This window comes from Macrosteles quadrilineatus, unplaced genomic scaffold, assembly GCF_028750875.1.
Source record: "Macrosteles quadrilineatus isolate MER2022 unplaced genomic scaffold, UCM_ALF_1.0 Scaffold_3__2_contigs__length_128488019, whole genome shotgun sequence".
NCBI classification, from domain to species: Eukaryota; Metazoa; Arthropoda; class Insecta; order Hemiptera; family Cicadellidae; genus Macrosteles; species Macrosteles quadrilineatus.
Window position 1 is genome coordinate 91,718,292 of NW_026542596.1, and position 25,597 is coordinate 91,743,888.

General features: G+C 35.5%; 1 protein-coding gene across 5 annotated transcripts; it reads left to right on the forward strand.

Annotated features, from left to right (window-relative positions):
- Positions 1-609: 609 nt before the first annotated feature.
- Positions 610-25,244, forward strand: LOC128990053 (sodium/potassium-transporting ATPase subunit beta-1-interacting protein-like). Of its 5 annotated transcripts, none has more exons than XM_054412280.1 (10): positions 610-789; positions 2,529-2,673; positions 4,414-4,551; positions 5,080-5,160; positions 5,900-6,100; positions 14,785-14,845; positions 16,662-16,799; positions 22,017-22,118; positions 22,442-22,669; positions 24,186-25,244. In XM_054412280.1, the coding sequence occupies exons 2-10, from the start codon at positions 2,620-2,622 to the stop codon at positions 24,398-24,400; spliced, it is 1,218 nt and encodes a 405-aa protein (XP_054268255.1). In that variant the 5' UTR covers positions 610-789; positions 2,529-2,619; the 3' UTR covers positions 24,401-25,244. The 5 variants fall into 5 exon arrangements, with proteins under 5 accessions (XP_054268255.1, XP_054268256.1, XP_054268258.1 ...); XM_054412281.1 differs by having other exon boundaries at positions 22,445-22,669; XM_054412283.1 differs by lacking the exon at positions 16,662-16,799.
- Positions 25,245-25,597: the final 353 nt, after the last annotated feature.

Here is a 25,597-nt window from a genome sequence, read left to right on the forward strand (position 1 = left end):
GTGACAGACAGTGCAGATGATCTGAAGTAATCGTTGAAAGATGGAATTATGAGAAACGTGTCATTACTATGACCACTGAGCTATAATTCTATCTGGAGGTAGCACTGACACTGAATGTCAAAGATGCGTGTCGCCAGCCGCCATGTTTGCGTGAGGTGTGAGTTATAAGGAAGCCATGTTATTGGATAAAAATACTCACTGCTATACCAACCTAGTTATAGAAGCCATGTTATTGCTTTGATAAGAAAACTCGCTGCTATACCAACCTAACAAAATCAGCGACACGCTTTTGACAGACTTCTGCCATGGCAGCGTCATGAAGCGTCCCATGAGCCTTGCGGGAACTCGCCCCATACAAATAGGATAAGATGGCATAATTTATAATTGCGAATGTTCATAAATGAATAGGGAATACAATATTATGGGATTTGGGAAGGAAATGGTATTGAATGGAATGGATCATTGTATTGTATAAAAAACAGAAAGAAAAGAAGCGACAATTGAAATCGAATTGAGCCAATTCGATCGAGCGAGCCGCGAACCTCTGCCCGGGCCTGCCCCTGCACCCCTACCCCATTATTTCATTTCCTAATTCCTATTGGCAACAAGTAAATAAAGAATTTTGTAGCATAGTAAAATAGTAACATAACATAACAAACAAACAAATAATTAATTCATAATAATGTAGTTGGTCACACACGTACTTTCCAGCAATAACAAAGAGTGGAATTTGTAAATTAGACTATGTGTTTTTACCTGGTATTATTCTCTTATGGATGAATTGAATAAGTGAGTACTGAGTACTTAGATTACTACTTAGTACTTAGAACCAAGGAAGGCCTAGCCTATGCACGTCACGCCTAAATAACTTAGCATGATTATTAGCATATTTCATTTTACTAAGTTGCCTTTTATTTAAATATTATTAATAGCCTTTACTAAAACTTTTACACGCCTGTGTTAGGAGTTTTAAAACTAGACTGAGGACAGGTGATTTTTTAATGGACCTTCAGAGTAAGCTTAGGCCTAGTTCAAATTTATTACCATTTCATTGATAAGGGACACATTGCTGTGAATTTACTGAAGTAGGCCTAGCCATGAGTGTTAAATTACCAGGATCTTACCCATAGGACTACAAAAGATGTTTTTAGACTAAGATGCTAGGGCCTGTTACCCTAGGCTCAGGCCTAGGCTATATTCGGTTTCCCCATTAGAAATTAGGCTAATAGGCCTAAACTCTTATTTTATAAAATATTATTTTTTGCTGCCTTAAAAAATATGTAGATGATACGTGTCCGGTAACTGGACGTGGTTTAAGCGTTACTGTCATAACCTAACCTAATCAACAAAACTTGCTGATAATGAAACAATCGAATGAAAGTTTAAATTCTGTTCATAAATAAAATAAAATTACAAATGACGAAAATTCTTACCAAAGATGTAGGCCTACGGTTAAGAGGAAGTGGCATTCAAAGCGAAATCTTTGACAAAAAGTTAAAATAGGCCTAGTTGATGGGATTCAAACCACGGATCTCTTGCATATCAGCCAAGCACTCTATCCACTACACCACGAACACCGATGGCTGTACATCAAATTGTTGTGGTAATGGCGTTCCGGGTCCCCACAACCCGGTGACGTCACTGCTGGACGCCTAATCCAGGTCCGGTTACCATATCCTTTGTGTAAAGAATATACTAAACTCTGTGATCCAGTCACGGTATTTAGAAAATAGTAATCTTACATGGCTAATCTCCGGTATGTAGGCCTAGTTTAAAAAATTATAATTTCAATATCCGGCTTAAAATAGGATTATAACAAAACAGTCACACATATTAATTCTAAATCTGTTGTCTATGTAATATAAAAATATAAAAACAAAAGCTTAGCCTATTCCATTTACCCCTCTCATAGTTTGAGTCATTAAGAACCTTAAAAAAAACGACTGTTTCAAGAAACGTCAACATTCAAACTGATAACTTAAATGAACCAGACGACTTGGCATCAAAGACATTTAAAATAAACTCCAAAAGTTGAATTTAGCCTACTTCTTGTTTGAAGCTCTTACGTCTATGAACAGCAATATTATTGTTATTGGCGAGAAAAAACAAGAATCACAAAATTTGCTGTAGTCACGGTATATGGGTTGTTTAGGCTAAGTATCTTAGTTAAGATCCAAGCTTAAACTTTACCACACTGATTCAAATCCCGAATAATAGTAACAGTTCCACATCACAGACACATGGGATTTTTATCCATACGTCCAAAACAATAATCCTGCTCACTGGCCGAGAAAAGGAAAAGAAAGGAGTGTGTTTCAGTGATTTGTTGAAATCAAAGTAGCCAATCTTGAAAGTTGTGTTTAGGGTAATGTTGGCCAAACCCTTTACAATAAAGGTTGTATTTCAGTTGATTTCGAATATTTTCATTTCAAATTATATATTTAACAAAATAAAAAAAACTTTTAGAACATTTTAACTTGATCTGGTTTGTAAAATTAAGTACTAATGTCTTTCTTTGTGTGTTCCAGGATTAGGCCTACCATGAGCATATTTCCGCTGATCCTTGTAATGTCATAATGACATTAGAAGCTGAAGGAGTTGGTCGTTATTATTTATGACATGGGAATTTGTAGTCTTCGGACCTTTTTCCTGACAAACTGTGTGGTCCAGTTGGTAAGTAAAGTCAGCTTATTTTGTTCCAAGACCAGGTCCTACTCATGATTAGTAAAACTTTCTAACTTTTATTTAGCGTATCACTTTTTGATCAGCATTGTACCGGTACGTGTTTTTAAATTTAAGGAAAGTAAATAAAAGAAATGTCTTATAACACTTAAAACATATATTTACGCTTATACTGTTACTCACAAGACGGTAAGTATACAAAAAAGATGGTAAGTGGTGATCGATTCCGATTGGAGTCGAAATCGATCACCACTTACCATCTTTTGGTATATTTACCGTATAAATTCCCTTCAATAATATACATGACGGTACTAGTTTACCTTCCTCCATTCAGATTTTAAAACAAATTATTCATTTGTATAAAAAATTAAAATTAAATAATAAAAAAATAAAATCTAACGTTTAGCAAGGGTAGGCCTATGTAAAGTCTTCGGACAGCTGACTACTGAATATTTCAATTTATCTCCTTACCCAGTCAACTAATTGGTTGAAACGTTCAAAGTGGATAAAGTGAGTACTAGGTGTCTAAAAATAGCAAATACGCCCATTATTGAAAATATATAGCCTACTTGTGGGCTGCCTAACCAGCTTTCTCACACTATTAAAAAAACCTACTTTACTATTAAATACCCCCGCCACAGCAAACCTGCAGACTAAGCGAATTTCCATTTGACTGATTGGATTTACACTGAAATGTCTACTTAAAAATATAACATTTATTCTTGATTTAAATAGAATTAGTTTAACAAGTACTTAGGTTTGCTGCATCAGGGAGGGTAAAACTGTTTTTTTTTTTGTAAAATGTGAATTGTTAGTAAGAAATAAAAACATTTTCCAAATTTGATCAAAATATGTTCACAAACAAACAAACTACAACAGTTTAGGCTACTTATTCTCCATAAGAATAACATGGGAATTTTAAATTTACAATTTTTTGGAATTTTCTCCGTAACAATTAGGCGCATAATAACGCTTCAATATACTAAGTTATTTTTTTTTTTAAGCTCTACAAAATGGTTTGGAAAGAAATTGCTAAATTTTATGTTTTTTGGGTGAAAAATGGGAAAAACCTATTTTTACCCCATAAAATCCCCCGTAAACCCCCGTTCCCATGGTCCGATCATGCTGGATCGCGAACTCGTTCGAATAAACGTACGTTTACGTGTTTGTACCAAATTTCATCAAAATCGGATCATTTTTGCTCGAGTTATCGTGCTGACGGACACATATATAAATATATAAATATATATATATATGAATTTGAACGGATGGTGTTTTTGGCCTCTAGGGACCTCAAAACGAAAAAAAAAATCGGTCCCGCGTCCAGGTCTTACCATGAGTACTACGGTAATAGCTTATTCCCTATAATGGGAAATTCGCTAAAAGCTATTAAGAAATTTTGTAAGCGTAAATTGAAGCAATTGTTGTTGTCACCTAATGGTATCAGAAATAATTCCAAAAATATTCTAAATTTTGAATTCTTATTTTATTCTTAGGGGAAATAAATAAACTCTTGTAGTTTGCTTGTTTAGTGATATATTTTGATAACACTTGGAAAATTTGTTTAGGCTATTTCAAACTTTGCTAGTATATTAACATTTAAATTAAAAATGTGCGTTATTACCTGCCCTGTAGCAGCAAAATAAATTACTCTTAAAATCAATGTTTTAATGGTTCTTAATATTTTCTTGTAATGGTATTTTGTAATGGAAAAAAACTGTTCTGTTGCAGATTCTAACAGCTTGCCGTCAGGTTTTCGACTTCCTTGGGTACATGTGGGGACCAATTTTCTCAAACTTTTTCCAAATAATATTTACAATTTTTGGGTTTTTTGGGGTTTATCAATATCGTCCTAAATACATTATCGTGGTAAGTTTTGGTTTATTTAATTTGTAATACAATTTTATTGCAAAAAGTAGGCTACATAGTTATTGTATAAAAAGGACGAGATCCAAAGGGTTGAACAAGGTAGACTTAAATAAACAAGCAGTATTATACAAGTTGTGCCCCAGATACTGTCTAGTTTATATTGTGACACAGTTTTAATAGAAAATCTTAATGTGCAGTGATATACTGTATGTTGTTTTAAGCATACGTTTTTCTTTTTATGCAAAAGTTCACTGAATCTCGTATACCCACAGTAAAAATCATTTGTATTAACCTGCAATGGTCACTTGTGTTACTGCCTAGTAGTCAGTTTTGGGGTCCTAAATTAGGTAGGCTACCGTTATATAATAGAATGTGAAATTGTCTTTCAACACTCCTTCTGTTTTTATTAATGTTTATGTATGTTTAGTTTATTTACTGTTCACAAGACCAGCTATTGTTTATTTTATTATGTTACCCTTATTTTATTTGGTATGCAATTTTAATTTTCCTTTCTTAACTTTGTTTTAGTATTCAGTTTGGTGTGTATTTTGGTGCAGTTGGAATATTTTCGTTGTCTGTTTCTATTTGAATCTGTTCGGACTGGATAAGGTAATAAATTGGATAATTAGTAAGATTAGTTAATTTATATTATTTTATGTGTTTTTTTTAAACCTAATGTGATAATTTTTATATTTGACTTAAAAACATTGCACTATACACACTAATCAGATTATTTTTCTGTAACGGACATAAAACCAAGAAAGATTCAAGTTGGTAGACTTACCTAAATGATAAAGAGTTTGTCCTGCGAGAAGAATTACAAAAACATACCAAATAATTAGAATATTTTTGTGTCAATGAAAGTAATTACTGACTTTCACTTTCAACCACGTAAGGTTTGAGTTGGGAAGAAACGTGTTTTTACGTCCAATCTCAACCAAAACCTATCTCAAACAAAAGTCCTTTAGCCAGCTACCTGAAAAACTTAAGAGCTTAAAATCATGGCTTAGTGGTTTTGTCATATCATTAACCTTATAATAGACTCATAGATCCAGTCCACCAAGGCCTTACTCCAGAACCGATTAAATAGTCTACCAACATTAGATTTGAACACAGAGACACATACACTTTTTCATTTCAATATTAAATTCAACAGAGAAACCCTACAACCATTTTATTTTTATAATTTCATTGATCCCAAATTGAAAAAGCTAAATTAAAATGTAGCATCTGTCAATCATTTTTGTGTGTTTCCATATAAGTTATTGTTACCATCCTTTATCTCCCCAGTTTCCATACATTGTGATGTTTTCTGAGTAGTGAGGAAATGTATGATCTGTGTCTGCAGGACAGTGATCTGCTGAGTCTAGGCACGGGCAGTGTCAGTTGGTGGGAGACGGGTGGTCCAGGCTGTAAGCCTGTGTTCCTGGCCAACCAATCACTGGAGGGGGAGCCGTGGCGACCGCTGCGGCCAGACTTTGTCACTGACTGTCTGTTGCGTTACGATCACCTGGAGGCCGGCCAAGCCATCCTACATCTCCTCACTTCGGTTAGTAGACTGGGCGTATCTTGAGTGTCAAACAGATTATTGCAGTCTTTTTCCATCACGATTAGTAAAAACCAAGTTTTAACAATGTTTTAGGCCCAATTCACACCGAACGGACGTCGGGCGGAGACGTGGCACGGACGTGGCGAGGACATATGTCCGTTCCTCGCCTCCCCATGTAAACAAATTGGTCAATGCACACACAAGTGACGTGGCGCGGGCGGCCGCCCTCCCGCCACCGCCACGTCGCTTTGGCGTCCCTCGTGGCGTATCGGAAGTGGCATGTCCGTAGCGCGCCCGTTGTTCGGACTGCAAATATTGTACTGTACTTACCAACCTTCTTGTGTATAGTGTGCTTGTACTTACCAACCTTGTTGTGTAGAGTTGTTTTTGTGTGTAGATTGTGAGTTGTTTCTTCACTATGCGAGACGACATTGAATTTAATATCAAATTTTGTGAGGAAGTAGAACAATTCCCTTGTTTGTACTAATTAAGTTGACAGAAATTAACTAACACCATTGACATTAATAGAAATAAGCAAAAACCAAAGCTTCTAGTCTACATACAGGTTGTCTCGCCACTGTACCGTCCCTTCACCGTCCCTTCGGTGTGCATTGAACACGCCACGTCACTGCCACGTCTGTGCCTCGTCCGTGCCACGTCTCCGCCCGACGTCCGTTCGGTGTGAATTGGGCCTTAGGATCAGCACTGGTGATGTTTTAGCGCCAGGTGAAAAGTTATCAAATCATTACAAGAAAAGTACACAAACTGAGCCGAAAAACCATTCTGAAAATAGTACAGTAGGGTTAAGATTCCATGAACCAAAAAGTTGTGAAAATTTAGTTTTTTACTAATCGTGATAGAAAATGTCTGTAATAATCTGTTAGATTTTAATGCTTTGGCGCTTACAAAATAAGTCAATTTTTGCATATCAGTTGGTTGAAGGTATACTACAGTAGTAACAGTATTATGCTTGAGAAGCTCAGATAAAGTTCCCTTTAGTAAACTTTGCTTCGTGGTTACACCTAGAGAACAAATTTAAAACTACAATAGTACCAATGAGGAAGGAAGAAAGGAGGGCCATGTACTTGCCATGTGGGGTTTGGAGACAGTTAACTTTTATGATACAATTCACCACTGTTCGTTGTCGAGTTCGACTGACCAACTGAGCGCAAATGGTTAGGTTTTGTCTGTGTTGTGTTTGATTTAATGTGTGATTACTGATTATGTGTATTAGGAAGAGTAATCTAGAGCAAAGTGTTTTATTTCTGTTGGATATGTTGATATAAAAAATACTATGCAGTTATTGACATAAACAGCTTGGACTTATATCTGCTGTCTTTGTCACTCACAATGAATTTGTATTTTATCTCGTTAGCTATCACTACATGCTGTAGACTAAATTGAATTTTAATACTAGGTGGCGTTTGCATAGGCATCCACAAAATTGAGCGGAGTCATCAGGGGTTCATACTATATTGGTTTTGTCATACTGCAGTAAAAACAGTCGTTTTTAATGCATGCGTTGCGGGCCTAAAGTAGCATTTTTACTCTTTAGGGAGTAAAGATCGTTTTTAGCCTCTATGGAGTAAAAATCAATTGTTGACAACTCAGTTGTAAATTTCTATTGTAAACGATTGCATGTATCGAAATATGTATCGATTTGTGCTTTGTAATCATTTTAACCTACAGTCTACAGTCCCTTCCCATAGCATTTTAGCATTGCAGAAACATTAATCCATTCCCACACTCAACACTGCTCACCTTTACTACTTCCTTCATCACCCCCTACGTCGTGGACCTGTTTCCCTCTCTTCCCATAGCATTTTAGGATTGCAGATACATTAATGTAATTGCCAAAGGCAGTTCCCACACTCTGCACTGCAAGCCTTACTACTTCCTTCACCATTTCCTACGCCATAGACCTGTTTCCTTCCCTTCTCGTAGCATTTAAGTATTAGAATTGACTATATATTGGTATATTGACTATATAATGGTATTAGATACATTTATCTAACTGCCCAAACGGTTCCCCCACTCTCCACTGCCAGCCTTTAAAACTTCCTTCACCACTTCCTACGTCGTAGGGCCTGTTTCCTTCTCTTCTCTTAGCATTTTAGGATTGAAGATACATCTAACTGCCACAGACGGTTCTCACATTATGCTCATACTTTACTACTTCATAAGCTACTTCCTACATCGTGGTAGTTCCACCTGTTTTCATCACTTTCCATAGCATTTTAGTATTTTAGATACGTTAATATAATTGCCACAAACATTGCCCACACTTCACACCGCTAGCCTTTACTACTTCTTTCACCATTTTCTATGTTGTGGGCATGCTTCCATCCCTTCTCATAGCATTTCAGCATTGCAGATAAGTTAATCTAACTGCAACAAAGGGTTCCCAGTTCCCACACTCCACACTGCTCACCTTACTACTTCCTTCACCTCTTCTTACGTCGCGGGCCTGTTTCTCTCTATTCCCATAGCATTTTAAGATTGTAGATACCTTAATCTAATCGTCATAAACAGTTCCCACACTCCGAAAAGCTCGCCTTGACTACTTCCTTCACCACTTCCTACGTCTCGGACCTGTTTACCTCCCTACCCTTAGCATTATTGGATTGCAAATACCTTAATCTATTGGTTATAAACATATCCCACACTTTGAACAACATTTCCTTTACTACTTCCTTCGCAACTTCCTACGTCACCGACCTGATTCCCTCCCTTTCCATAGCATTTTAGGATTGCATATACCTTAATCTAATGGGCATAAACAGTTCCCTCACTCCAGACAGCTCACATTTACTGCTTCCTTCACCACCACCTACGTCACGGACCTGTTTCCCTCCCTTTCCATAGCATTTTAGGATTGCAGATACCTTAATCTAATCGTCATAAACAGTTCCCAAACTCCGGACAACTCGCCTTCACTACTTCCTTCACCACTTCCTACGTCACGACCCGTTTCCCTCCCTTTCCATAACATTTTAGGATTACAGATACCTTAAACTAATCGTCATAAATAGTTGCCACACTCCGAAAAACTCGCCTTGACTACTTACTCCGCCACTTCATACGTCGCGGACCTGTTTTCCTCCCTTCCCATAGCATTTTAGGTTTGTAGATACCTTAATCAATTGGTCATAAACAGATCAAACACTCCAGACAACTCGCCTTTACTACTTCATTCACCACTTCCTTCGTCACGGACCTGTTTTCCTCCCTTCCCATAGCATTTTAGGTTTGTAGATACCTTAATCTAATCGTCATAAACAGTTTCCACACTCCGGACAGCTTGCCTTGACTACTTCCTTCATCACTTCCTACGTCGCAGACCCCTTTTCCTCCCTTCCCATAGCATTTTAGGTTTGCAAATACTTTAATCTAATGGTCATAAACAGATTCCATACCCCGAACAGCTCGCCTTTACTGCTTCCTTCACCAATTCCTACGTCTCGGACCCCTTTTTCTCCATTTCCATAGAATTTTAGGAATGCCTTTAATATTACCTTTATCTAATCGTCATAAACAGTTTCCACACTCCGGACAGCTCGCCTTGACTACTTCATTCATCACTTCCTACGTCGCGGACCTGTTTTCAACCCTTCCCATAGCATTTTAGGATTGCAAATACCTTAATCTAATCGCCTTAAACAGTTTACACACTCCGGACTATCTCCTCAAACGCCTTTTCATAATCAGTAATAGAGGGTTTTTCAAAGTATTTTTGTTTGGTTACTAAACTGTAAATAGTAGAACCATTCTTTACTTTTTGCCTTGCTAGGTGTTGGTTTATAAAGTCATCCTTTGTTGGTTTGCCGAAGTGGTTCCTAAACACTACAGCTACACCTGCAGACATATTGTTTCTGTCCCCAATATCTGCAGAAATACAGTGTGCGAAGGCTGTGTCTGGTTGATCAGAAAATTGTTTAATCATCCCTGACATGTGGGCATTATTAATTTGAACATTTCTGATGTGAGAAATTGAACCTTGTTCAGTAGTAGAAGGATTTAATTCAGCAGTAAGCGGAGCTATTTTGACTTTTTGGTCAGATCCAGTATTCAAGGGTTTAGAGAGCCAGTTTGCGATGCTTTTGGATATTACTATCTTTCCTGCTTTATTTAAGTGCATTCCATTTCTAGTATAATGCTTTTTATAATTTAACAAATGGCTGAACATCAAGTACTTAACATTTTGTTTTATTGACAGGGATAATAGGCAAGAATTACAGTTTTCAATCTCAAAAAACTGTTCACCATTCTCTGGTTGTTGATAAATATAGGGTATTTCTGTCAATATAATTTTAGCCTTAGTATTTGTTATTAGATTTTCTATTTTGGACAGTACAATTCGAAAGTGGTCTGCATCTGTTCTGTTGGACCCACCAATAAGTATGATACAATCATTCTCCTTATATCTGTTGTTGCACTTCTCCAACTGTTCGACCACGTATAGCAGTGAGGCACCTGGATAGTAGCCGGATGAGACGGAGTACTGGGGCATTAGTGGAGTGAGGAATTGAGCTAAATCTCTTGCATGGCTGTCCCCTGCAATATGAAAACGGGGTTTATTTTCCATCTTAGTAGGGGGCTGTACATTTCTGGTTTGACTTACTGTATCATTTAAATGTCGGTCACGAGATTCTATTGATGGTTTGTCCTTATTTTCTTTAGTGATTGGTGGTTTAGCCTCTGTAACTATAAACTTATTAGTTCTGTATGTTTTTTTGTAGCGTTTATTTGCTCTTAAGATTCCATTTTGTTGGTCTGTGGCTTGTGGAGCTTTGAGCTTAATCAGTCCTCTTGATGTTTTACTGTGAGGATATTTTTCCGCATCATCTTCATGAAGTTCAACCAGGACATTAAATTTGTTTCTAGTTTCAGTGTGATTTATTGATGATTCAAATTCTTTCCTTGTTTTTTTTCTTCCTAATCTTCTTACAGTTTTCCATGTGTAATCATGTTTAGTTTTAGTGGTCCTGTCACATGTCTCCTCTATATGTTCATTGATTATCCCATTTTTAACAGGGTGAGAGATCTCACTCATGTTTTTGTTAACACCAGAGGCCACATTATCACAGGAGGATCCAACAAAAAATGAATTGAACCACTCATGAAGAGGCATTGCACTGTTTAATGGGCTTCTGCAGAAACATTCAGCTACCAGCTTTGTGTTAACCAAGACATTTATGCCACACTCAAAACTATTTTTCTGTTGAGTGCAGGGGATATTCACTAGAGTACTGTTATCAAAGTTGAGTTTATTCATCAGTGATAGGGCACTGGACTTATTAAAGTTTGAGTTAGAGTCAAAATGGTATACCAATTTTCTAATGTTGTCAAAAATCAAAAGGCTCCAGTGAGAGCCAGAATCATCATTGTCAGGATTAAGGCTGTCGTTCAAGCAGCATAAAACATAATTATGTTTCATAAACATTAAAGTATCCATTTCAGATTGGGCCTCTTCCTGGCTGCAATGTTTAAGTATTTGAGTTGAAAAAGGGCCAAGAAACAGGACGGAGTTGTTAAGAGCGGGATCACTACTGAACGCATGAAAGTATGATTGGAGAATGGTATCATCTACCCAACGGGCTTTGGACCATGATGCTTCATCCGATTTTAAGAGTTTTGAAACTTTTGTAGCATTTGCAGTGTCACCAGCTTCTTTTTTCGACTCTAATTCTAAAATTTTCTTCTCTAAGAGGGTTTTTTTATTCATCAGCAAATTTATCTTTGTTTTTAAATCTTCATTATCCTTCATGGTTAGCTGGAACTTAGATTGTTCATTACTAAGTTTATCCATCTCCTTTTTGCATGATTTCAATTCCTCTTTCTCTTTCATGTGATCCTTAAGTTGAGTCCTATACATCAACTTGTCATCTTCTAGCTGAGAAATTATATTATTCTTATTTTCAATTTCAGTTTTCATTTTTTCATATAAAGATTGAGTTTTATGTACGTGAACACTTTCTTGTTTATTTATTTCTTCTGTTAGGATATTTACTTTATCCCGTAGTTCCTTAATTATTTCTTCAGCCTGCTGTTCAGCCTGGTGTCTGTCATTTTTCAAGTCATGAATTTGCTGTTTTAATTTGTCATTTTCCTCAAGCAGTAGTGAGCCTGCTTCAGCAGCAATTGTAAGTGAAGTGTTTAGGTCCATCTCTCCATCAATATCAATATCTTGAATTTTTCCTTTTAATGTAGCTAGGGAATTATTGTGACTAGCCATAAAACACTGTAACCATAAATTTCTGTAGCTAGTGAGAGAGAAACATTACTGTCATAAGCTGTGTCTAGTTTATCCTCGTCAATAGTTTCCGAAACATTATCTTCCCTGCAAGTTGGACATTTCCAGACCTTAATCTCATTGCTGGACATACTTTTTACCTTTGAATACGTTATATTAATACATTTAAAATGAATCCATTTATTACAATGTCCTGTGCAAAGTATAGCTGCTTTCTTAGCATATTTAAAACAAACTCCACAGTTGCTTACTCCAATTTTATCCATCATTCAATAAATAAACCAATAATGTCAAAGTTATTCTTGGCTTAATGTAGGCAGCAAAAGGGTTATGTACAGACAAGGCCTAAAATAATTGAATTTGTCTGCAATTCATTCAGTAGTAAAAAATAGCCAAGGAATATTTAACACAAAAATAAAATATTATAACATCAAAGATTACAGCATGCACTTAAAAATAGCTGTGCACATAAAAATAGGTTATATTTTTATTTCACCCATAATTAAATTGTTCCTTTCCTTAAGATTAACTGTTTAATATTATATTGCAGGTAGGTTTAGATAGGCTCAGGAATATTGCTTGCCAACTAACAATGCCCACTGATAAGAGATAAGACCTTTTAGTCCTGCATCATTGTTGGCCTAGGCACAATGACCTTGCAGTTTATGTTGATTTATCTGCAAATCCCACATTATTACATTGATGTTCAGTGTCTATCAGTTACAGTGGTTCAGTTAATATTCACTGGAGAAGGTAAAGTGTACTTTTAGTTTATAGCTCCTATTTCATACATGTAGATTATTTACCTAAAATTCACTGTAGGTTATGTGGTGCTGTTTTATGCTTCTAAAAGAAAAATTTTCACTAAAAACTGCAGTCTATCCATTCAATTTGCAATAAATTGGTAGAACTTGAATATACAACAAAATTTTCAACATAAAACTTGTTTAAAATTTAGAAAAATATCAATTATTCAGGATCACAAACAGTCAGACTGTATCAAGTTAACCTCACTTTCAACACTTCAACACTAATCGTCATAAACAGTTTTCACACTCCGGACAGCTCGCCTTGACTACTTCATTCATCACTTCAACGTCGCGGACCTGTTTTCCACCCTTCCCATAGCATTTTAGGATTGCAAATACCTTTATCTAAGGGTCATAAACAGATTCCATATCCCGAACAGCTCGCCTTTACTACTTCATTCATCACTTCCTACGTCGCGGACCTGTTTCCACCCTTCCCATAGCATTTTAGGATTGCAGGTACCTTAATCTAATCGTCATAAACAGTTTTCACACTCCGGACAGCTCGCCTTGACTATTTCCTTCACCAATTCCTACGTCGCGGACCAGTTTTCCTCCCTTCCTTTAAAATTTTAGGAATGCAGATACCTAAATCTAATCGTCATAAACAGTTTCCACACTCCAGACTGCTCTCCTTTACTACTTCCTTCACCACTTCCTAAGTCACGGACCTCAAGCTAGTGTCGTCATTTGATTATATTTATGATCCATACCGTTTCTGTTCTAATATCTGTGGATTAATGCTATCAGCTATTTCTTTTCTACTGCATTCAAAAGTCAACAGCTGATCATATGTTTTTGTTTATGTGTCAAATATTGCTTCCATAAGGATTACATTGAAACTTTGAGACCCAGTGGGGCGGATTCCTGAGAGACTTTTTTAACGCCATATAGATGTTGGCACTCACCGATATGGTCTCTATCACCATGCAAAATTTGAAAACGATTGATTCATCCGTCTAGGAGGAGTTTGCGTATTTCAAAATGCATAAGAGTCGACGTATAAGAGCTTCGCTCGCTTCGCTCAATAAACAAATATAAATATTAAATTGGCTATAGCAAATTGTTTAAGTAGGGATTCCGGAACTAATGCCAATTGTAGACAACTTGGAGATATCTACTTTATTTGGAGATACAGGATTTATTTTACGTAAGATAAACCAGCCTAAAAAAAGTGGTCTTCATAATTTTTGTTTTGATTTTGTTAAGTTTTGGTTCCATTTTTTGGGGGTTTTGATATGAAATATTTCTGGTTTTTACCATCTCTATAGTGAACAATTGGTAATTTTAGATAAAAAGTAACTGAATCCTTCCTAATGGTATTGAATAAACTATTTAATGCATTTATTTACCAAACTACCATTGCAAACATAATTATAATTCATAAATTAAACTGTTTTATGCCAGAAAAATAGGAAAATTCTACAGTAAATTAATGTTTACGTTTGCAGAATTAGTGGTCTAAAGGTCTTTCTTTGGTCTTAAAATATTTTTACTTGTATTTGTATCTATGTATTTCTTTTTAAGGTAATATTACACCTTTTGTAGGTGGGAAAAAGTATTTGTATCATGGTTTATAAAATTAATAATTGTTGATTATGATTCCTATTATTTATTTGCAGGTTTTTGGTTTAATATCGGGAGTTATAATTGCCTGGTCCTTATTTGATGAAGATGATACATGTGAGTATATTTTATAGTATTTATTTATTTTTATATAACATTTTTTTATAATGTTCATTGGCTTAGGAATTAGAGATATTTTTTCTTGTCCATCGAAATAGCTGGTTTTTTTTTTTATCACTACAGAAAGTGGGACTACCTATCAAGGTAGAGCCTGAAAAATGATCAAACTAGTCATGGTGTCAAGTAATTATCAGTTATCTAGCTAACTAGTCAATTTAAGTTTAAACCCTTCTAAACACATTAAAAAACTACCATATTAAAGATAAATGATGATCTAACAAAAATAAAATATAAAATGATATAGAGGTGTGCTAGCCTGACATTTTCAGTCAACCCAAACACAAGGTAATATCGTGATTATCGCCAGCGGTCATGGAGATATAATCTTCTGGGATCACTGCAAGATCCAAAATGTCTTCTACAATTACGCAATTATCATCACTGTCTTTCGGGTCCGTCGATTGCGGATAATCATGAACATCTCCTGCGGCCGTTTATTCATCATCATCAACTCCCACAGTATAGAAACGTCATCGGTATCAGTATCGACGTTTGACGATTGATTCTCGATACCGATACCAGCGGCCAAGTATTGGTGGTATCGAGAATTGACACATCTCTAATAATGAATATTAAATAGTATTAACTTCAATAGAAACCTCTTAACATTTCTAGTACAACTCCTTGACAATGGCATAGCCTCCTCTCATATAAGACTGCTGCCAATATTTTGGGAATGTCACACTCTTTGATTTTTTAATAGCTTTATAGATGTATAGAACTTACTTCTTTCACTTTTGTAGTGTGTTACAGCATGTTCTCTTTGCATAAGGTATTCTTAATGCTTGTGTTCTAAAAGTAAAATAAAGGATCACCAATTAAAACAAATAATCTCATGTAACTATTAAATGATTATAGTGCATTGTAAATACAGAAATCTAATCAATGCTGTCATTTACTCCTTAGCGATCAAGTTTTACACTTAAATCACTTATTATCAAATCAACTGCCAATTTTTCAACTAAGATAATTGTGTAAGACCAAATCAAATTAAATTCCAATCAAATTTTAGGTCAGTTAATCATAATGGTTTGACCAACTAACAGGAGAAAATTGTTTAAAGCCATCTCAAAATGACACTTTTTAGAGTTTAATTGAAACTCTACTACCCATTCAACACGTCTTGTTTTGAAAACTGTTCTTGTATTGTAATTTTGTTACTGTTCTCCTAAAAAACTGTAAATGTAATACTTTGATTTACTCTTATGCGATCCTTTGTTTTACGCAGCTTAGTTAAATATTTCATGCATGTCCAAAGTTTTCTTTAAAAGGTAAATTTGGTGTGTTCTGTTTAACTTCTTGTTCTAGCTTACAGCCATTGAAATAATAACGATGGGTTGCTTGCTAAGTTTGGATTGAATTAGGTTACACATAAGGATTTCTTTCTAACTAAACAAAAAAATAAGTTCCATTAGAGCAGTTTGGAAAGATTGTCTGTTATGATTCATATAACTGCAACGGATATTCAAATTTTAGTAACTGTGTTTTTACAGGCAGTTTTCTTAATAATCACAGATTTAAAATATATTAATATTTTTGTAAATATATTTTCAAAGGGAATTTCGGCTCTTATGTAGCCTAAAAATATGTTTTAAAGCAATAAAGATACAAATTTTTTTGGAAAGAGCTATTTCCTCAGACTTTTTGCAACTTTCGCAGATGCTTGTTTATATAGAGCACTTTGGTATAGGCTGTTCTTCCTTGGTGGTAGTTACACAACTCTTTGCATGCTCACTTTGTCTCTCTTTTGTAGTTGACTTTTTGGGTGAATTTGAGTCAAAAAGCCCTCAGCATCTAGCTCTACAGCCCATGTATGTGCGCCACGCCACTGTGCCTTCTGCTTCCGACAGTCTTCTCACTCTCACGCGGAGCCTCAACAAACACCGTGCATGTCAGTAGTGCGGCACAAATGTTGACTTTGTAACACCACTAAAATACAGTACACCCTCTCTTAATTCACCCTCCCAGTATGGGGACCACCTCGGTCAGATAATGTAAGAGGTAGGATAAAACAGGCAACTATTGAAACGTGGACTTCCTGACGGTTTGAAACCAAACCCTGCTGCCCTTGATCATCAGGATTTTAAGAAAATAGCTGGTTTTATTCAGTAACAAATATACATCACACTTAATTCAACACTCATCCTTCACTCATATTTAGTTAAAGTATGCACAGATACGTCACCATCACAATTGGTAATATAACATAAAAATATTAAATGTATTAGGCCTATCAATGTAATATAAATGCAAAAGTAGTATGCAAAAGAGTCAAATAGCTGCAAAGGGTTGTCTATTTACATATCAGTATCAAATGCTCTGGATAAGACAATCTCTCCCTTCTATTCACTTTTGAATAGAGAATATTTTGTCTAGGAAAAAGCACACATAGTTGAATTTCAATCACGCTGAGAATTATTTCAGTATTTATTAATACAGCCACATATTGATATAAAATGGATTAATCATTTACAATCACACTTTAAAATTTACTTTTATTCAGTCAAGTTTCTATTTTTATTACTGTGATAAGTATGGTAACAGAAGTCCCTATATTCCTAGAAAGGATGGGCAATGACCAATAAAGATTTATAAAACCGACCAGTTTTAAAATTCAGAGCAGATAAACTGATCTTTATTTTATTTCAGCCCGGGCGAGGTGGTTAATTCTAGGCCGATTAAGAGAGGGTCTACTGTAATCTTGTATGTTATAACAATATAGTATTTCTTTGTAAATGATTTGTATATAATCTATTGTAATGCTGTAGAACTAAAGAAACGGTTGTATAGTTTATGGGTATTGCTTTGTAGATGTTCTGTAAATTGTAAGTTATATTTTGGTAGAAAACCTAATAGATAATGAAAATTGCTGGTGAAACATTTTATGGTATTTGGCTGTGATTGTAGTTATAAAAATATTTATTTTTTAGGTAAAAAATCATGTCTTAACTATTTTGTCTAGGAAAAACGATAATGTTTTAAATTATTGCATAAGCTGTACTTGCTACTTAACCTTTTAGACTGATTTTAAATTGTAATCGCCTTTTAATATATGTAAACACAACACACATCAAGATCAAGATTCGTTGATGTTGATGCTTATAAATTAATAAAAAAAAACTATAAGCCAAAAATCCTTTAATCAACCATTAACAGTAGTTGAAGTAAAATAATGTTAAGTTATTAATTTAGACAGTTGCTTTTAAACAATAATATTTCCCTGGTCACAAAAGTATGGACTAAAACAATATTCACATCTAATTGATGTGAAAGATAGGAATGTTGCATTATGATTTATATGTTTAGTCTGAAGAACAAATAGCTGCGAGGAATTAATTTTCCAAAATTGTATTTTTACTGTTACATTCAGTCCAAGTATTTTTTGTATAAAATTAATGTTTGTGGCAATAGTCCTATTTGTTAAGTTGCTTTGGACACAATGAAACCCAGATATAGTTGTTTCTAAAGTATAACACTAAAATATTTATTTTTCCCATATTTTTGACCTGTTTCTTTACTGTTACAATTGGAAACCAGGATCTTTGGACAGAAAATAACTCAATAGGTTTTTTGGACTATTAGGAACACCTCTCATTTCAGTACTTTCAATAATGTTACCATTCATTTAATTTCTCTCTATCCTCTTTTTTAATTACAGGACTGTTGAAGTTTTTTTCTCAAACTGGGTCAATCTAGATTATATGCGCATTTGCACTATTCTAGATTAATTTGTTGTTTACACCTTGGTGAAATGAATGCCAGTGGCTTTTCCATACTAATAGTTTGTTAAATCCTATCATATAATCCAACTTTTTATCCAAAGTGTTGTGCTTACTTTGTCCCATTGTAATGAATAATTGCCATTTATTTGAACTTGAGTGTAAACAAATTAATACAGTTGTGATAATGGTCGTGTTATTGGTTTGATCAGATGTTGAAAACCATTTGTTGCAATTAAATCTTTTTGTTTTATTCTCAGCACTTTTCTTCTTTTTTCCCGTCAAAAGTATTTAAATTGCATGACTTGTTGTGAAGGTTAGTTACCCTTCAAAGGATTATTCCTCTTCTATTATCTAGTGGAAAGGTTATGCTAGCAATATTTTATCAGCTGTCAGAGATTTTGTCTGTTAGTTGTTGAATTTTTTATTGGCTGAGTTGGTTAAGACGTAATCGCATTCTAAGAAAAACTTTGACAAAAAGTTAATGTCACTGGTGGGATTCGATCTGGATACCTCAGGACATCAGTCAAGTATGGTAACCACTACGCCACGAATACCAATGACTTCACTTCGTATTGTTGCGGTAATGGTGTTCCCTCAAGGGAAGAGTGACGTCACGCCCCCCACTCCTTCGCTAAAGAGGTTCTCATCGGTTTCTGACCAGGAAAATGAGACGCTATAGTCATCAGGGAATGGTTCCGTGAAAAGGTTTTTGGGCCTATTCAGCCGATCACGGAAATTCCTTGATAAGTCTCCAATGGGTTAATTACTGAATTAAGTTTGTAAAATACTGAAATTTACTTTTTATGATATTACACAAATTTGAGCCAAGACTGTCATTAAATTGTCAAAAATTACCCTTAATTTGCCCGATTAAATGTTTCTTTAAACTTATTTATAAATTGCTCAAAATATGTTGTAAATTGAAATGGTGGAGAGGGAAGAAGGGGGAGTGAAAAAATGGGTTCTGCTATTTAGAAAAATAACAGTAGCACAATATGCTGGTCGGAAAAAAAACAATATCAGAGCAAGGTATATTAGTACTAAAACTCAGAACAATAAAATAACTATACCAGTCTGGTATGGTTCTCAGTTAGAAACAAATAAATTTTGTCAAGTTCTTTTGGCCCAACTTAGACCTCCACAAGTCCGGGCAAGGCTATTTACTGCTGGAGGGTACCTGGCGTTCAATAGGTACAGCTCGTGACATCTAAGCTGGCACTTGGCCGATCGCTACTAGTGTCTAGTTTAAAAAAAATTATATGAAGTTGCTCAAGTACATAATACAAGGGGAGTCAACCCTGTGAGGCAGCGGAAATGTTTGCAGTCCGGTCTTTTCCCTACCTCCACCCTCCTCCTACCTACACTGCCTGCGCTAGGCCAAGTACCAGCTTAGATGTCACGAGCTGTTAGAGATACCAGAGAAATACAATATCCCAAAGCCATTCTATCCTCAGCCCATTCCATACAATACCTTAGGTTGGTCTGACACAGACAGTAAAATAAGAGGGAGGGGGTAGAAAGGTGGAAGAAGATCAGACTGGAGACAGTAAAAAAATTAAGGTTGACATAATATGTATTATTAAGTGGGAGGCACTTGGCTCAATAGGGATATCCCTGGTACAGGAAAAGTGTAGGGAATAAGGAGTGTAAGTAGGGGGAGTGGCTGACTGTGCAATTTGTACGAGTTGCCCATCTTCAACTCATTTATATCTGTGTTTAATATATTACATTCATAACATTATAAACTAATATAGGTATATCATCAAGGTTCAGTTTAAACTGTCATCAATAATCTAAAATCTTCTAAATTGGATTGAAAAATAGTATTATGTAAGATGGAAAATAACAAAGTATACTACTCTTGGCATCCTGCTACAGGCTCAGGCTGAGTTTGAATAATAATCCTGTGATTGGGCTTCTTTATTGACATTATTGCAAAATTAATTATTTGTATTGTTAAGAGATTTATAAATTTAATTATCTTAATACTTTATTTTAAATACTTTTAATTGAAATGGCGCCCATACAAAGGTAGGTATTTTAAGCCAAGTATGAATGGAGGTAAATGTAGGATGAGTGGCGCAATATTGTAGTCTTGTTACTGACCATGGCCGACATGTTCCTTAGACAGGACTGATAATTAATAGCCCATACAGTCAACAGCAACTAAGGGACCTACAGTTTATAGTGGAATCCGAACCACATTTTTGCCTTGTAATTTACCAACAAAATAATTAATAATTAATTAATTAATTAATAATTAATAATTAATTAATTAATTGGTCTAATTAATAATTATCAGGATAGTACTTGTGCCTATAAATATCCACAATTCGTGACCTCCGAGTAGCTGGATTATGAACGATGCCAAAATACGGCTCTGTCTGTACTGTGCCAAAGTATTTCAATCAGCCTATCACACTTTGGCAATAAGCAACAAGTTTGTTTGTTCTTTCATAATAGTATAGGGGTTTAATGGCTTCTTAAAGTCTTGAGAGAAAAATAAATGAGCAAAAACATATATATAGGTATATTTTGCAAAAGATTAAATTTTGAATTTAATTAATAAACCCTATCATTACCTAATATGAAAACACAGTATGGTATTTTTTTCAAAAAGGGAGTTTTTTGTCATTGTTTTTCTATTCAGTCAATTGTATGAGAGACTATGACAATAAAAAAATATACATATGTCAAATATATTTCTATTATTAAATAAGTCAAAGATAGGCAGAGTTTTTGCAAAGAAGTGATACAATAAGAGAAGAAATAATTAATACCCCCGCCGCAGCAAACCTGCAGACTAAGCGAATTTCAACTTGTCTGACTACATTTTTACTAAAATATTTCCATAAATAAGACATATTATTCCCTATTTAAATAACATTAGATTTAACAAGTGCTTAGGTTTGCTGTTACGGGGAAGGTAAAAAGTGTTTTTTGACCATACATCAATAGTATAGGATGAAATAAATAAATTTGCCAAATTGTATCAATATATACCCATAAACAAGTAAACTACAACAATGATCCTACTACTACGGTAATAGCTTATTCCCTATATGGGAAATTCGCTAAAATGAGCTCAAAACCTAAATATGATACTGTATACCTATGTTGTCCCTAGGTTGCTGTTTCGAACCTGAGAAAAGCCAGAAACTTTTTGATTGTTTGAAATTTGATGCAGCTGACTTTGATGACTTAGATCAGCTAATCAGCACCACTCAATTCTCATACTTCATGAATTCACCCCTTAACACACCCTGGTATTTCAGGGTTGTATGAATCCAATGTATGTTTTTCTTTGTTCACTCTTGAATCAGAAATAGTGACTCAGCACATCCATGGTTTTTAACAATTTACTTTTAACCTCTCTGTCATTTTAGCTCCACCCGGTAAAAAGAAGAAGGTGAATGAACTGCCGCCGCTCTACTCCATAGAGTACAGCATGAGACGTCCTTCAGATGACAATATTCACGAACCGGAAGGTAAGTCTGTCTGTGTTTGAATAATGTTCAAACAAATGTCTTAAGCAATTATACACACTTTAGGCATACCAACAAAAGGAGATGTAGAACAACAATTGGAAGAGTTTAGAAACACATCATAGCTGATTTTCTAGTTTTACTAGGCCTAAGGATTACCATTTTGATTTTTTTAAGGTTGATTCTTTAATAAGCTAAGATAATATCTTCTTAGTGATGTAATTGACTATAGTTAAAAGGTCTTCCTTTTTATCCATGCAATCCTTCGACCACCTACACTTGTAACAATTATTTCTGGTCGCAATATTACAACAAAGAGTTTTCAGAAGATCCTGAGTCTCGGTTGTCTTCCCCACGTCCCATGACTCCGCGGCGAGTGAAGCGTCGCAGTGTCAACTCACGAGGAGTGCCTCTACAGCGGCCGCACTCGACACATCTGTCGCACAGTCAGCGACACTCACACTCGAGGTCGTCGGCACGCTCGTCTCAGCGTAGACATCGAGTGTCCCATCCCAGTCCGGTCACCCGGCTCATAGATCAGCAGCAGAAGCAAGGTAAAGCCACAACCTTTTGTAAATGTTTTTCAACACTATTTACACCCAAATAATAAATTTGAAAAACAGTTTATTTTGGAGGATGACATAAGCTGGGTACCTTTAACGAAATTTTCTGATCAGCTGAACGTATAATGGTTGTAGTGTTATAATGGTATAGTGTTGTAGTGTAGATTGGATGGTGAAGGTTGTTAGTGTTATCCCTTGATATAAGCACCTTATTAAAGGTGCGATTCTTAACAAGATCTGCAATTAAATTCTGGATAAGAAGAAGTTATATTATTTTTCGTACAGTTACCTAACAATGTACATGTTCTCTCACTGATTTGAGAAAGCAAAGTGGCCAATTCGCTCATCAGTGAGACAATGTTAACATTGTCTCACTCTAATTACTTTGTCTCACTCCAGATTTGCAACGTGAAGGCACGAAATAGTGAGCGCGTAACATGCAGGCAACGTCGTATGCGTGCGAAATACGTTGGCAGCACTGGCTGTAAATCAGCTGGTCAGCTGTTGTACTGTTGTATTTGTCACTTCACGTTAAATGTTATATTAAAAGTTCACTTCTGTGTAAAAATAGGTTATGTTTCTTCACCAATTTATTTGTTTTATGGTAACTGTAGGAAAAGTATAATGTGCAACTCGAGTTCAAAGTACAATTGCCTCACTCGAGAAACCATTCCTCTCGAGTGAGTCAATTTCTCACTTTTCTCACTAGTTGCACAAATAACTATAACGTCTTCTTATCCAGAATTTAATTTTCATATTCATTTAATAATGTTTCAAAACAAAAGTGGCCAAATCTAAAAATCACCTTAGTGTGAGTAGGATCCCTAGCCGTCCAATTGCCATCCCATTAATCTAAACTTAATTCTTCACTCATTAGTAACCTTCCTAAACCAGATATCTTTACTACTTATTCTATAATATTTTGGTATTTTTCACTGTTACATACATTTCTTCAGCATTAAATTTGGATCTAAAAATAAGAAACTAGAACTATATAATGTTGTTTATGATATTTTAAGTGGACATCTCAAAATATATGCTTCAGAGCCTGTCAAACTTATCTGATGAACTGCAGCATACTTTTTTTTTACTAATCCTAATATATATTAAAAGTTTTTGTATATTTTTCTTTTTGTTTTTATTATTACTTAATAGGTTTCTTGGCTATAGATTGTCCCACACTGAAGAAATCCTTGTAACTTCTCCATTGAACTGAGGTGTCTAGGTGATGTAAGATGCCAACATTTTAGAGACAAATCGTAAAGTGAGAAAAAGTAGTGTTGTAAGTGAACAGTGTCTACATTGATGGAGAAGAGCAATGATGTCTGCAACACCGTCATCTTACATCGACAAGGCAACACGTTTCAACCCAGAAGTCACAGGGATTTCTTCTTTGGAAAACTGCCATGGAAGTTTACATTAGCCAAGTTTCTTATCGAGTTTAGATTATTTTATCTCTAATTCAATTATCTTAAGCTTACTTATCAACTGGAACTGTTTCTCTCAGACGTCAGCAGACTGGTGGGTCACACCAACCCCATGTACCAGCAGAGCTCAAGTAACTCGCTGGATCTTGACTGTGACCGGCCGTCGTCTGCGAGGTCTGTCTACTCCAACTACCACGGCACTCGAGCGTTCACGTACACAGCTCAACCCCCCTCCACCTTCCTCAGCCGAGGACCTCCCGCCTACTCTCCTGACAAGACTGAGACTGTCATTTGAATAATCAAAACAAATACTAGCGATAAATGTAAAAATGAGTTAGGGTAATGATGTCATCATCACTGTAGATTTTATTATTTAGTGCAAAATGTTAAACTTAAAAGTAGGCTAATTTATTTAGAGGGGAATAATTAACATGCCTTGAGAGTCAGCATCCCAAGTGTGTGGGGATGTCTCCTCCCACCTCCCTTCTGGTGACCCACTAGCGGATATCTTCTTTGCCTGTGTTTCTGACCATGGGTTAACCTTGAGGGAAACTGCTATTGTAAAAAGTGTAATTATAAAATCCTCCTGTTCGTTCTCCAACTGCTGGTAGCTTTTTAATTGTTAAAAACTGAACCTGGGGGCTGTCCATGCCGTTGGGTTTCAATGAATGGTAAAAAATGGCCTAAAACTAAAAACAATAACCAAATTTTTATTAACAATGTATTAAAACTTGTTGCTAAAAGCTACGGTATTTTAATGAGAAGTAAAACAACTAAAACCATCACTAACTCGCATCTTTTATGTAAAAGAAATTGCATTTTTAACTTAGCCAATACAAGGTTTTTTTGTTAACATTTTGTTCCTGAGAAAAGTGTTCTATTCCAGTGTGTTTTTAAATAAGACCTACGAACTTCTCTATTATTGTACACCCATTTAATAAAATCTTCAAGAAAACGTACTCACAAGGAATCACCAAAATGTATGACATAAAAAAAAAGTAATACAGCTGAAAAAATGGTAAATGTACACCTCGTTTGTACATACAAAAACCTTTATTTCCTCTTTTTTTTAGAAGAAAATATCAAAGCATAACCTTTAGCAGTGGCGTAACTAGAACATGGCTTTGGGGGGGATGGATGAGCTCAATAATAATTTAATATAAATTAGTTAATTTAATCTGTACTGATGCGTGGGATCCGGGGACCTTCCCCAGAAAATTTGGAAAATGTAGAACTCCAATCTCGTGTTTTCAGGCATTCTAGAGGTGTAATCACGTTCAATAAAGAACTAAAAAAATCAACCCAATTGAGGCTGTGTCCGGACGGGCAGATTCAGGAAATAAAGTACCACTATCGGTTAACACACACTCACTCGTTATTGTTTTTACCGACCGTCTGCCTGATTTGCAACTTATTACAGTTTCTCCAAGTTTTAGACTTGGCTTACATACCCTCCCAAGAGCCCTGACACCATTCCGAATAATAATACACA

What these genes read in the sequence shown, in the direction of transcription:
- LOC128990053 (XM_054412280.1), top strand. Translation starts at nt 2,620, where the DNA reads ATGGGAATTTGTAGTCTTCGGACCTTTTTCCTGACAAACTGTGTGGTC. An exon ending in ATTTGATGAAGATGATACAT is followed by an intron (nt 14,846 to 16,661) that starts GTGAGTATATTT and finishes TCTCTTTTGTAG; the next exon opens with TTGACTTTTTGGGTGAATTT. An exon ending in CAATATTCACGAACCGGAAG is followed by an intron (nt 22,119 to 22,441) that starts GTAAGTCTGTCT and finishes AAGAGTTTTCAG; the next exon opens with AAGATCCTGAGTCTCGGTTG.